Source organism: Anabrus simplex, chromosome 5, assembly GCF_040414725.1.
Source record: "Anabrus simplex isolate iqAnaSimp1 chromosome 5, ASM4041472v1, whole genome shotgun sequence".
Taxonomy (NCBI): Eukaryota; Metazoa; Arthropoda; class Insecta; order Orthoptera; family Tettigoniidae; genus Anabrus; species Anabrus simplex.
Window position 1 is genome coordinate 303,084,014 of NC_090269.1, and position 13,874 is coordinate 303,097,887.

Here is a 13,874-nt window from a genome sequence, read left to right on the forward strand (position 1 = left end):
TAGTCTCCCATAATCTACCCTATCAAATGCCTTAGAAAGGTCAATCGCGATACAGTTCAATTGACCTCCTGAATCCAGGATATCTGCTATATCTTGCTGGAATCCTACAAGTTGGGATTGAGTTGAATAACCTTTCCTAAACCCAAACTGCCTTCTATCAAACCACTTATTAATTTTGCAAACATGTCTAATATAATCAGAAAGAATGCTTTCCCAAAGCTTACATACCTAACTTAAGGCCACGCCTGCTTCCTTCCCTATCCTTTCCATCCCCCACCAGGGCCCCTGTTCAACATAGCAGGTGAGGCCGCCTGGGCGAAGTACTGGTCATTCTCCCTAGTTGTATCCCCCTATCCAATGTCTCACGCTCCAGGACGCTGCCCTTGAGGCTGTAGAAGTGGGAATCCCTCGCTGAGTCCGCGGTAATAACCAACCTTGGAGGGTAATCAGATTAAGAAAGAAAGAAAGAAAAGATTATTTAATAGTAATTTATGGGCACATATTTATTTATATTTACATTGATGAGATTAATTCTCTCCGTCAGCTTTTCGATTTTTGCTCACTTACAATTGTAAGGAGCAATTACAAGTGATACAAGATTTAATGTACAGTATTCCTTCAGATTATTTTTTGCAACCACTTTCCTGAAATAGTTATTTTATTAGTTTCATTCTCACTGTAAGCCTATATTGTAGAGGTAAGTTTAATCAAATACAATACTGTATTTGGTTTAATAGAGAGTGCTACCAAATTGTACAAAATCCATAGACTACTATAGTTACTGTAGATGGCTCTGACAAAATCATGTTTATTCTGCAGTGTTAGCAGGCATGTTTCCACACATCATTCTAGAATTATATATATAATTTAATAGCACACAATTTGTGTATATAAAGCGATTACATGTCATTTAAACATAAGTCAATTACAGGCCTATTTCTCTTAGAGCATTCCACGACATGGTAACGAGAACAAGTCAAATTACACAGTGTACACACACAACTCTCGCACAAAGCAGAAACATTAAACGACGTGAACAGTTTTAAATATCTGGGCTTGACGATGCAGACGACAACAAACTCCTTTAGACTTCATATTAGACTACGTGCTGCGGCAGCTATGAAAGCGATACTTGACATCAAGAATCTAAACAGACTATCTCTCAAGACGGCCATTACCCTGTTTGACGCAAAAATAATCCCTATTTTAACATATGGGCTGGAAATCATTTGGGATAAGCTAACAAAGAATGACCTACACATTCTAGAAAAAAGTCAAAGCCCGATTCTTAAAGACAACCCTGTGTGTGTCTAGATTCACTAGATCAAGACTGGTTTATGAACTCGCAAAGGAGCCTTTCCTAATTGAAGATTTGAGATTCAAGCTTGCTCTACCTTATACAGACCAATGGAAGAAACTCCTGGACGAAAGAGTGGCCAAAAGGAATGATATTTGTCCCGAATTCTATACGACTGAAGCAATGACGAACAGAACATGGACCAATACAAACCAGGACCTCCGACATTTTATCAATTCTATGGCAATTCATGGACACCACTACAAACTCTGCAAAACCAGGATCATTCTAGAATTACAAAGTTGGTTGCATGAGAAACATCCGCGGTAAGAATTCCGAAGATTTGAATATGATAGCATGGAGCAATGGCAGCCGATGTTGATAGCAGAATGTATGGTGCAGGGGCGCTCGAGGATCCCAGTGCTCCATCCGTACCACAGAAAAGAATGAGTCAGACACCACAAACCGTAAATTTTCATGATTTAATTAGTAAATACGTTTAAGTGATCTTTGGTTGATCTTACTATGACACATGTAATTGGAACTTGTGTTGCAATTTTTTGAATATAGGCCTACAGTATTTATCACCTAACGAAGTGTATTTCATTTTTTAGCCGTATAGGTTTAACAACGATGAACTTCGAGTCTTGAGACAGTGCAATGTTGAAAGTTTCTATCAGCGATGTTTGCCCTTGGGAACTCTTCTTGGTTTGGGTGCCTACTTTGGTGTGAAGTCAGGTGAGATTTACAGGTTATAACTTTTTAATGTGTTAGGTGTGTGTTCATTATCGTATTTTATAGAGGAAGAAGCGTTTGTTAGATCAGCTATGATCGAAAACAGTGGACGTTCGCTGTATTCACATTCCAGATGATACCGATGATGACAACCTAAGACTATTGTACAGTTACTGACTTTCTTCTGGTCGTTATGAGAATCCAGTTTGATCATGTTTACAGAGTTGAATGTTGTGGCTGTATGACCTGCTCGGCGTAATTTTCTGTGACCTTTCAGTTGCAATTACAGTTGTTGCTAGTGATGACAGATTAAATTATACTAGCCTAGATAATTTTTAATGTTACTATGTATTATTAACATGATCACTTTTTTAGTGTTCTGTGAACTGTGTGGACATATATGTGAATGATATCACGCTGAGTAGTGTAATAGGAGACAGGGGACTCTGAACACTCCAGTGCTCACGTGTCTTCATCCACGGGTATAATTTTCTTCGTATTGTATACATTTTTAAACAATTCATTTGAATATTTTGTGTAATCCTAAAAAGCAATTCCTAATATCATCTCTGAATTTTAAGGTTAATTTCTCCACTTACCGGTACTTCATTATTACGGCATTTCAAAAGCAAGTGGATGACAATAGTCATCCATGCGAGCACTGACGTTACAATTTCTTGTTTAAGTTACCTATAATTTTTATCATCTTCACGAAGTTTTTAGACTGATTATAGTATTCCTAACATGCTTTTTGCTAGTGGCTTTACGTCGCACCGATACAGATGAGCTCTATAGAGAAACCAAAATAATAGATGGTATTAGTGATCACGAAGCTGTTTTTGTCGTAGTTAAAAATAAATATGAAAGAAAGGAAGGTTTTAAAAGTAGGACTATTAGGCAGTACAATATGGCTGATAAAACAGGCATGAGGCAGTTTTTATAAAGTAATTATGGTTGGTGGAAAACGGTAAATAAGAATGTAAATAGACTCTGGGATGGGTTTAAAGAAATTGTTGAGGAATGTGAAAACAGGTTTGTACAGGGTCTTTTCTTTAGCATGCTTGGCAGCACCACTCAGAGCACGGCATGGCTGGTGCAATGACACTCTGTCGCTAGCCGGTATAATGCACGCTTTTCCTCCCCCTACTCACGGCAATTCACACTTATAGAAATCCATTTCTAGTGAAACTATAACCCTAAAACCTACCTGGCATTACATTTGATGTTCAAAATGTTGTCCCTCAGCTGTCAAACACACCTGACACCTCGTAAATAGGTTTGCAGACACTCGACGAATCTCAGCTCGTGTGATTTTCGAAATAACTTGTGTAATGTTCTCTTGTAGTTCTTCTCCTGTGTGAGGATTGTTCACATACACTTTTCCCTTCAGCATCCCCCACAGGTAATAATCACAGGGATTTAAATCAGGAGATCTAGGGGAATAATTAACGACACGATCTTCGAAAACTTCTCGTATTACCTCCATAGTGTGATACAAATTCTTATAATTTTGTTAATTACCACCTATTCAATACAATAAAAACGTAGTACAAACTTACATATTTATTGAGATGTTTATATGGGACATGTTTCGCTCCTTTTTCGTGAGCATCATCAGCCAACTATTATTCACTTAAGGTTGTATAAGATCATGAAACAATTCTTTTGGATTAAGATTATTCCTTATTATTATACAACCTTAAGTGAATAGGCTGATGATGCTCACGAAAAAGGAGCGAAACATGTACCATATAAACATCTTAATAAATATGTAAGTTTGTACTACGTTTTTATTGTATTGAATAGGTGGTAATTAACAAAATTATAAGAATTTGTATCACAAGTAGATCTTCAATACGGACAAAAAAGATGAAATTTATAACCTGCAAATTACCTTCATAGACCGATTAACAGTGTGTGTGCCGTCGCATTATCTTGCATAAAGTAACCATTACTCCTTTCTTCTTCCATCAGCTCTTGAAAGAATGGTCTGAGAATGAGGTCTATATATATCGATCAGCATGTATTGTTTCACGGAAAAATATAGGCCCTATAATTCTGCGAGCACTTATTGCGCTCGAAACTCCTATTTTTACATCATGAAGTGGACGGACATGCAGCTGGTAAGGATTTTCTGCACACCTACTTTTAAAAGCTCCATTCAGGTTGTTCTTCTAGTTATGTCATTCCACGCCAAACTCAAAACATACCACATAATTGAGCATCTCACCTCCCTACTTTCAGATCTTCTCAGTCCAAAGTTTGCAACATTTTCGTAATACTACTCCCTTTTCGGAAATCACCCAGAACAAATTGTGCTGCTTTCCTTTGAAATTTTTCCAGTTCTCTAATTTTGTCTGCTGAGGCCCATACACTGGAGCCATACTCTAATTGCAATCTTACCAGAGACTTATACGCCCTCTCCTTTACATCCTTACTACAAACCCTAAGTACTCTCATAACCATGTGAAGAGATCTTTAACCTTTAATCTCCAACCGAGGTAGTTAACCCCTTAATTGGGGAATAGTTTCATAACATCAACCAGCCAGTGGGTAATTATTCAGCGCAACGCACACTTTTGGAATTGGTACAGTTGCGTGCGGCAGATGTAAAAACAAAAAAATTAAAACAAACCCCATAGCACTACAGCCCTTGAAGGGCCTTCGCCTACCAAGTGACCGCTGCTCAGCCCGAAGGCCTGCAGGTTACGAGGTGTCGTGTGGTCAGCACGACGAATCCTCTCGGCCGGTATTCTTGGCTTTCGAGACCGGGGCCGCTATCTCACCGTCAGATAGCTCCTCAATTCTAATCACGTAGGCTGAGTGGACTTCGAACCAGCCCCAGGTCCAGGTAAAAATCCCTGACCTGACCGGGAATCGAACCCGGGGCCTCCAGGTAAGAGGCAGACACGCTACCCCTACACAACGGGCCGGCGTAGATGTAAATACTCAACAGAAAAATATATTTTACTTGATTTATTTAAATTATGAGTGGTATAGTAGAAATTCAATAGCATTATGTTATTACCGTTTTTCTTGTAAACCCGTAGACATATACATATATACACAGTGTGTTCATACAAAAGTGAATTTGAAAAGTGTTCCTTTCATTATTATTATGATATTTTTTAAAGTTTTCAGATATGCATCAATAGGTTCTACATACTTTGTGGTTCATAGGTCATTCAGAAATTGCGCACAGTGTGGTAAATACGGAAGCAAGGGCCACGTCGCATTCCTCACAGTAGTAGACAGTTTCCCGTCGCCTCTGGTTTGACAGGCACACAACACAACGTTTTGTTGAGTGATTCCTACATCCGGTCGGCGGATTCTCAGATAATTCAACGTCTTTTGTAACCAAGCCATTATCACGTCACACGGAACAGTTTACCATCATATACAGTCATCAGAACATGGACAATGGAGTTTGCAGAACAACTGTATCGTAGTAACAACAACAACTCGCAAATTTAGTTATTTCAATGTACATATACACAAATAAATTATTTACGAAGAATTAGGCGCGGACCGTACAAGGAAACACGAGACAGCTGTTCGACTGCCGCCTAGGCGCGAACTACTAGACTGGCGTGAGACCGGATAAAAATGAATAGGACAGCAATAATCACATGTAATATGAATGGAATTTGTTTTAAGTTACGATAGTAGATGGCAGAAGTGATTAAGATAAAGACGGCTATAGGAAGCTAACCCTACATAAGAACACATTTAGAAGTACCAGAACGCCTAAAGGCGTCAAACCCAATACTCGTGCGACAGATGTTGACACCTTCAGGCGTCAAACCAGTTAAGGGGTTAAGGTTACCCTCATGCTCGCCGTCATTTTTATCACTGTTAACGTCTGTCTCCTTACCCTCTGCCGGAACTGCATCATACACTACATTCTTAGTCCATCGCTGCATTGCTCATCCTCTTTCTCAAGCTTTTGAATTATCTTGGCCACAGGAAGACTGCAATAAAGTGAAAAACATGTATTTTACTCATAATGTTGAAATCCGAAACATCCTACAGCAGTTAGAACATTTAGTTAGTATTGTATAAGGAACACACAATACACAATCACAGTATGAAGATAAAGTTGGAATTCAAGATGACAAATTGGGGCAAATATTCGTTCATGGGAAAGGGAGTTAGTGAATGGAATAACTTACCAAGGTAGATGTTCAATAAATTTCCAATTTCTTTGCAATCATTTAAAAAAAGTCTAGGAAAACAACAGATAGGGAATCTGCCACCTGGGCAACTGCCCTAAATGCAGATCAGTAGTGATTGACAGTGTAAGACTGCTTTCCATGTGATCAGACTTCCCGAAAATAAATCACATTATTTCCAAAACATACGAATATATAGGGACATTATTCTATCTATTTGGGAGATGCTCACTTGCCTGGTTGCCTGTGCTGCAAGCCTGTCTCCCGCCAAGCACTTTGCCATAATGCGGTCGGTTTTCGGTGCCATAAGTTCCCCTCCTAAGCAGTCTGCTGAGAGCTTTATGAGCATAAGGTTCAGTTTATTCAAGGGTTCACGTGTTTAGTGCTCGATGTGTTGTTCCAGTGCCATTTTCATTACGTGAATGTGTGTGTATATACATAATACCTTCATAAAGTACAGGGAAATTTGTGTGAAAACGCGCGCTGGCCGCTTTACGGCAAAATGCTTGGTGGGAGACGACTCGCAGTGCAGGCGACCGGGTGAGTGAGAATCCCCCAGAATATATAAAATAATGTCCCTGTATCTTACTTACCCAAAATGCATATCAAACTAACTCACAGATTCTCAACAATACTTCTACAACAAATAAGAGATCAGATATATTATAAATAAGTGATATTTTATGCTGTGAACAGTGCTCCTCTGAGATGTCATGTTGTCTTCTAATTAATGCCCTAGCCAACTGCACACACTAACTAATGGTGCTGACTTGTTCACAAGGAATTAGTGAACAGATATAGAAGTGGAAAGAAAAGAAACTATTATCAGACTTTAAAACCATCTCACAAGAAACAATGAACAAGCCATATTTTACAAAGAAATACAAGACCCTTAAAATTGCATCAAACACAATCATACATAGTAAGGCACTACAAGCTTACAAAACTGCATATCTGCACCAATAAATAAGCTTTCAGAAAGCAGTTTGCTTTGGAACTTGATGAATCTGCTGATTTTTAAAATTCTTTTTGGTAGTAGTTTAACATCACACTAACACACTGGGGATTTTTGGAAAGAAGAATGGGAAAGGGCTGAGATTGTAAAATAGCGTTTGCGGCCTTAGTTAAGGTACAACCACAGCAATTGCCTGGTGTGAAGATGGGAAACGTGGAAAACCATCTTCAGGGCTGCCAATAGTGGGATTTGGACCCACCACCTCCCAAATGCAGGTTCACAGCTATGCAACCCTAACCGCACGGCTAACTTGCTCGGTCTACTGATATTTCTAATTGTTAGTGCTTTAAGTTTTCAGTCTTTAGAAACATGAAATGTGACGCTTGGTACACTATAATATACCTGACAATGACAATTCATGTTTCAGGTTTGTTATAGTATACTGTGTTACATTTTGTGTTTCAAAAGGCTGAAAACTTACAAGTTAAATTAACTAAGTCAACAGTGAAAAAGAATGGCTTAATTCTTAACAATTTCCAATTGTGCTCACATTAGGGTTGTAACTTTTTGATGATAATAATAAATAGAATCATGAATAAAAATATATAAATAAAATTACTCAAAAACTTAATAAAATTAATAAGCATAATTAACCGAAATGTCCGTAGTATGGGCGCCAGAGTTCACCAGAATGGATCCCTCGAATTTAGATTAGAGCATGATAGACTTTATATCCCAGGGCGTGTACATAATGCTGCGTACTGGTACATCTGCTGCAGGCCTTACCTAACCTCCTGAAAACGACTAATTAGGTAGGAACTGCACCTAGGTTCATCAATAACACTGATTCTAAAATAGCTAACTATATTCTTAACAAATTCCGTGCATGAGCACCTCATCAACATACAACATTATACATATAATACACACATAAAATATTGCTGGAAGACTCCATATTTACAACAACAACAATAATAATAATGAAAACAGTGGGAAAACGAAAGCGAGAACTAAGCTACCATTTGTAGATGGTCCGATGAACAATGTACATGTATGAAGATAAATACCCTTCACTGTCTCTTTATCAATTCGACTTACCGATTCTCATAATCGGCAGTTATCACATCACACAGATACTGTACCTTGTACTACTGTGTTCACATATTTTAACACTTGTTGTAAAGATATATACACACGTCTGTCGATCCTCAACATTAATTTATGGAAAGTCTGAGATAGCTTTCACCAACATATGATGCTAGGCCGCCACAAGTGCTACAATACTTAATGCACAAGCACTCTCCACAATCAGCCACTTTCCACGAACATAACTAGACTACGCTCCACGAACGTTTGAAGTCCAGTCCATTGCTGCCGTGTCACTCCAGTACCGTGTATCAGCACCACTTCCTTCCCGTACAGTGCCTCAGTTGTAGTTGTAGTTATCTTCCTTCTCGTTCCTTTACAATCACCTATACAATGTTTCCTTACAATGTCTCCTTACAATGTTTCTTTACAATCACCTTTACAATGTCCCTTACAATGTCTCCTTACAATGTTCCAGGTTGCCGCCGTATGATCAACCTTTATAGACATCAACATCCCCCTCCTCTCAGATGAGACGTCTTGATTGGTGCTTGCCCACCAATCATGAGTGAACCTCTTGTCAAGACCAAGCCCTGAACTACTTCTTCCTCCCAAGACAATAACAAACTCTGGGGAGTTTTACATGAATCATCAAATTTCCCTGGTACAACAACAAGCTCATCTCATCAGGCTGGGATATATACATGACTCCTGAATTTCCCGACACAAGTACATCACAACAGACACTGGGGTAGCCATATGACTCATTCGAATTACCAGAGTTATTAAAGCAATGTTTTCCCACTCATGCAAAACAAATTACTCATACCTACATATGTGGATATCTTCCAGCTTATAAATATAAATGACAAAACATACAAATGAAATACCGATGATAATAATAATAATAATAATAATAATAATAATAATAATAATAATAATAATAATAATAATAATAAATCGAATACTGACAATAATATCTCTACCTTCTACATATAATTCGGGGGTGTGATATATGTACTATCACATAACGCCCCCTTGGTGAATCGATGATATCACATATTATGATTCACCATAAAACAGAACTTCATACATAACCTTATAATGGCATAACTGAACACATAATTTACCGTAATAATGATATATACATTGCGTCTACTGCATTGTATTCGCACACACGAAATACAATTTGTCCAAACAATAATAATAATAATAATAATATGTCTATGTACACACAACTCTGATTGTTTCATATACCATAGAACACAATCTCTTTTTGCTACTGTACACATACATTAAAATTGGTAATATATACATCCAAGGTGCAGAACCTATCTCTTATATCTGCGAAGGCTCTAGATATTAAATGTTCCAAGAACCTTGTTGTCAGTGGTTAGGAGCCTATAAGCACACTTGCCTATTCTACTGTCCAGAGTATACGGACCCTGATATAATTGAAAAAATACATATAAATGTAATATCGACATCGATAAGCGAGGAATGCGTACCGTAATAAAAACTAACTACGTCTAGAATACACTCTATCTCACACACAAACATTCATACCAGCCAGTCACACAAGAATTATACAAACTGTCATTCGGAACATTCATAACCAAGAAATCCCTCTTTCTGAAATGCGCGGGAATCTCACTACTTTTACTCTTCCACAAAACCATAATTAATGCAAGCAAACAGATCACATACTTTTTCACACATTCCACATCGATATCACACAGCACGTCATTCACATCATTCACACAACTCTCAGTCTTAAATAAAACTTTACACACACGCTTGTCAAACATACGCACTTCATTCTCACTCACGCTCACTCGATTACAGAAATTCTTACCATAATACACTTTGAAATTGCTGTCATTACTACTTAATGACCCAACAATGAAGTCATCTTCACCACCTTCCATATCAGCTACTACTCGCACCACTTTCATGCCAACAACACTGCTACTTTCGACTCTCTTATCAGAAGTTTCATTAATCTCAGTCACCATTTTCACACATAATGGACCTAACTTTACTCTCCTCACGTACACTTGAGTTGACAAAAACATCCTCATGATGTATACTCCGTGAACACTCTTCACTCACAAAACAACCTTCCTCAACTTCACAAAAAACTTCACTTTCAATTTCAGAAACTTCCACAAGATTATCGATCGCAACACCGCTATTACCATCACCACTAGCACAAAGTAAGTCATCTGACACAGCTTTCTTACCTTCATCACGCCCCCTATACACAAAATCTCCCTGAACACAAACACATGGTCATACAATAATTCCTCTTCAACGTCTACCTCGTAACTTACCTGTTTCATCACGTGAATAGGAATTTCGGTATCGGACTGCCTATCTGACCCAACTAAGAAGTCCGATTCCGGTTTAAATTACTTGACGTGGACTGTTCACTATTATCATGTCTCGGCACTTGATCTGGAGGTCTTTGATCCGTACGCCCCCTACTTTCTGATTCCCCTTGATTAGGTCTTCTGCCATAATATTCCTGGTGATTACCTCCTTGGTTAGAGTGTCTGTTTCCCCTTCCGGAATTACCACCCCGATTCCCTTGCCTAGAATGACTGAAATTCTGATTATTCCTATCTCCCGCTACCTGATTACCTTGTCTCCCATTATCCCCGTAATTTCTACCTTCACTTTGCCTAGTCCTCCCCTGCCCTTCCAAAGCATCAAACCTCTCTAACAGCTGCTCTAATTCCTTGATCGTAACAATATTCTGCATACATGCAGCTAATCCGACCTTCTCAGGAAAATGCCTCAACATCTGGCGGACTGTATCTCTCTCCGATGCTAGACCTTCAATATTCTGGCTGATCAGAACATGCGCCAAGAAATACTCCGTCATAGATACACCTTCCTGAGTTCTATATTTACCAAATAGCACGCGATCTCTTTCCCTTCCCTGAATAGCATCACTCCAAAATTTAGAACTAAATTTCTCCCTAAATTCCTCCAAACTCGAAATACCCTGTCTATAAACTTGAAACCAGGATCTCGCTTCTCCAACAAATGCAATATCCAACATCTCATCAACCATACTCCACTCGATCAAACCATCGTCAAGATTCTTGGAAAACCGTTTCTCCACCGTTTTCAACCATCGGATTAAACTGCCGACCATTAAACTTGGGTAATTCAGAGTCCTTCGTACAAGATACGTACCTATTACATATGCTGCTACCTACTTGGATTTGACTGATCTCCTGCCTTAACTTTACATGACATGCTTCAATTCCTTCTTCAACTACCATTCTGGCATTTCCTTCTACTGACTTGAGGTCTTTCTCCAATTTCTCAGTCTTTTCATCTATTCGCTTCGCTAAAACATTCTGGCTGGTTTTAATTCTATCTATTTCTTCGACTTTATCTTCCACTATTTTTATTCTCTTATCACATTCCTTGCTGTTTTCAACAAATTCTTTCCTAACTACATTAAATCGGCATTCAATTTTCTCAGTCAATTCCAAGCATTGAGCTTCTACCTTATTATTGACTTCCTGAATTTCCCTGCTTTGATGGTCAAACTTCTGGTTCAATTCATCTATTCTACCATTCACAGCACTACTTAAACTATCAATTTTACTAGACAATTCAACACACTAAATTTAACTCCTTACTTTGATTCTCAATCTTACTGGACAATTCCGTACTAACTGAATTTAATTCACTATTAATACTGTATATTTCATTACTTAAAAAACTCAATTCACTCTTCAACTCTTTACTCTGACTATCAATCTTATTGGACAATTCAACATTATTATTGTCGTCGATTTTACTGGACAATGCATCACTTTTACTGTTAACAACATTTAATTCAACACTCACTGAATTTAATTCAACACTCTGATTATCGATTTTACTAGACAGTTCAACCTTCAGCTCTTCATTCTTACTATCAATCTTACTGGACATTTCATTAAATAGCGATTTAATCATACTAAAAGTTAAAGCCTCCCCTTGAACCATTTCCTTAACAACCCCTACATTCTCAGTTTGAGACGGATTACTAGATTCCTCACATATCGTTGCCGATTGATCTTTCTTACTATCAGCCATTTCGCTACTCTCACTTAAATTCGATAGACTCAATGTGGTGGAATTCTTTTGACTTCTCTTTTCCTGATTCTTAGTACCAGCAACTTTAACAACCTCTCTACTTCTCAATTTTATAATACTCGACTCGCTACAACATTTCTTCATACTCCAACATACATATCACGTACATACAAAACACTTCACTGACATACTTTGTAGAATTCCATCCACACCTGACAAGTGCACCTACGCTTATAAGCCTAACAGATGTACCAATCATTCAGCCACACGTTGGGAAGCCAATTGTAACTTTTTGATGATAATAATAAATAGAATCATGAATAAAAATATATAAATAAAATTACTCAAAAACTTAATAAAATTAATAAGCATAATTAACCGAAATGTCCGTAGTATGGGCGCCAGAGTTCACCAGAATGGATCCCTCGAATTGATATAGAGACAGTGAAGGGTGTTTATCTTCATACATGTACATTGTTCATCGGACCATCTACAAATGGTAGCTTAGTTCTCGCTTTCGTTTTCCCACGGTTTTCATTATTGTTGTTGTTGTAAATATGGAGTCTTCCAGCAATATTTTATGTATGTATTATATGTATAATGTTGTATGTTGATGAGGTGCTCATGCACGGAATTTGTTCAGAATATAGTTAGCTATTTTAGAATCAGTGTTATTGATGAACCTAGGTGCAGTTCCTACCTAATTAGTCGTTTTCAGGAGGTTAGGTAAGGCCTGCAGCAGATGTACCAGTACGCAGCATTATGTACACGCCCTGGGATATAAAGTTTATCATGCTCTTATCTAAATTCGAGGGATCCATTCTGGTGAACTCTGGCGCCCATACTACGGACATTTCGGTTAATTATGCTTATTAATTTTATTAAGTTTTTGAGTAATTTTATTTATATATTTTTATTCATGATTTTATTTATCAGTAGTCATCAAAATGTTACAGGGTTTTTGTTCAGTAAGCTGATGATGATAAATTTGGTATAAAGGAACAGATATGTGGGTGTAAGCAGCTCACTAAGAGGATCTGCAGAAGAAACTTTTGAAGTTTTGGACAATTATATTAAAACAAAAGGGCTATCTTGGGATTGGTGTGTATCAGTGCATGCAGATGGTGTTGCAGGAGTTGTTGAAAGAAATAGTGGTTGTCTGGCATTTACAAGAGCTGAAAATCCAACTATTAAGTGGAATCACAGTATCACACATATCCAAGCTCTCATTGCAAAACGAACGGATGGTGACTTGATTGATATACTGCAAATTACTATTATTCTTTTATAATCACCAGCAGAATTTTTTTTCATATTTGTTCTCATGTTTTTCACACCTTTTAATATTCTCCTGTCATCTTTAGAAATGGTAGATGTAGTTTTTACTCTACCTGCGGATACACAATGTAAATTGCTGTCATCTCTGAAAAAAATCTTATCTAATGTTTCCATATCCCTGTTGGATAATTTGTATTCGTGTATTCAGAAGTATGTTTTCTCGCTTATCACGTTCTTTATCCTTGTCCCC

The 13,874-nt window shown here is 37.8% G+C and overlaps 1 protein-coding gene across 2 annotated transcripts in view; it reads left to right on the forward strand.

The window, feature by feature from the left end:
• The first annotated feature begins 1,623 nt into the window (after nt 1-1,623).
• Nucleotides 1,624-13,874, forward strand: part of asrij (OCIA domain-containing protein asrij) — a 132,011-nt gene continuing 119,760 nt past the window's right edge. For both annotated transcript variants that reach the window (XM_067147482.2, XM_067147479.2), the window contains exons 1-2: nt 1,624-1,764; nt 1,912-2,035. In XM_067147482.2, the coding sequence (XP_067003583.1) occupies nt 1,663-1,764; nt 1,912-2,035 (226 nt within the window). In that variant the 5' untranslated portion in view covers nt 1,624-1,662. The remainder of the gene's footprint in view (nt 1,765-1,911; nt 2,036-13,874) is intronic.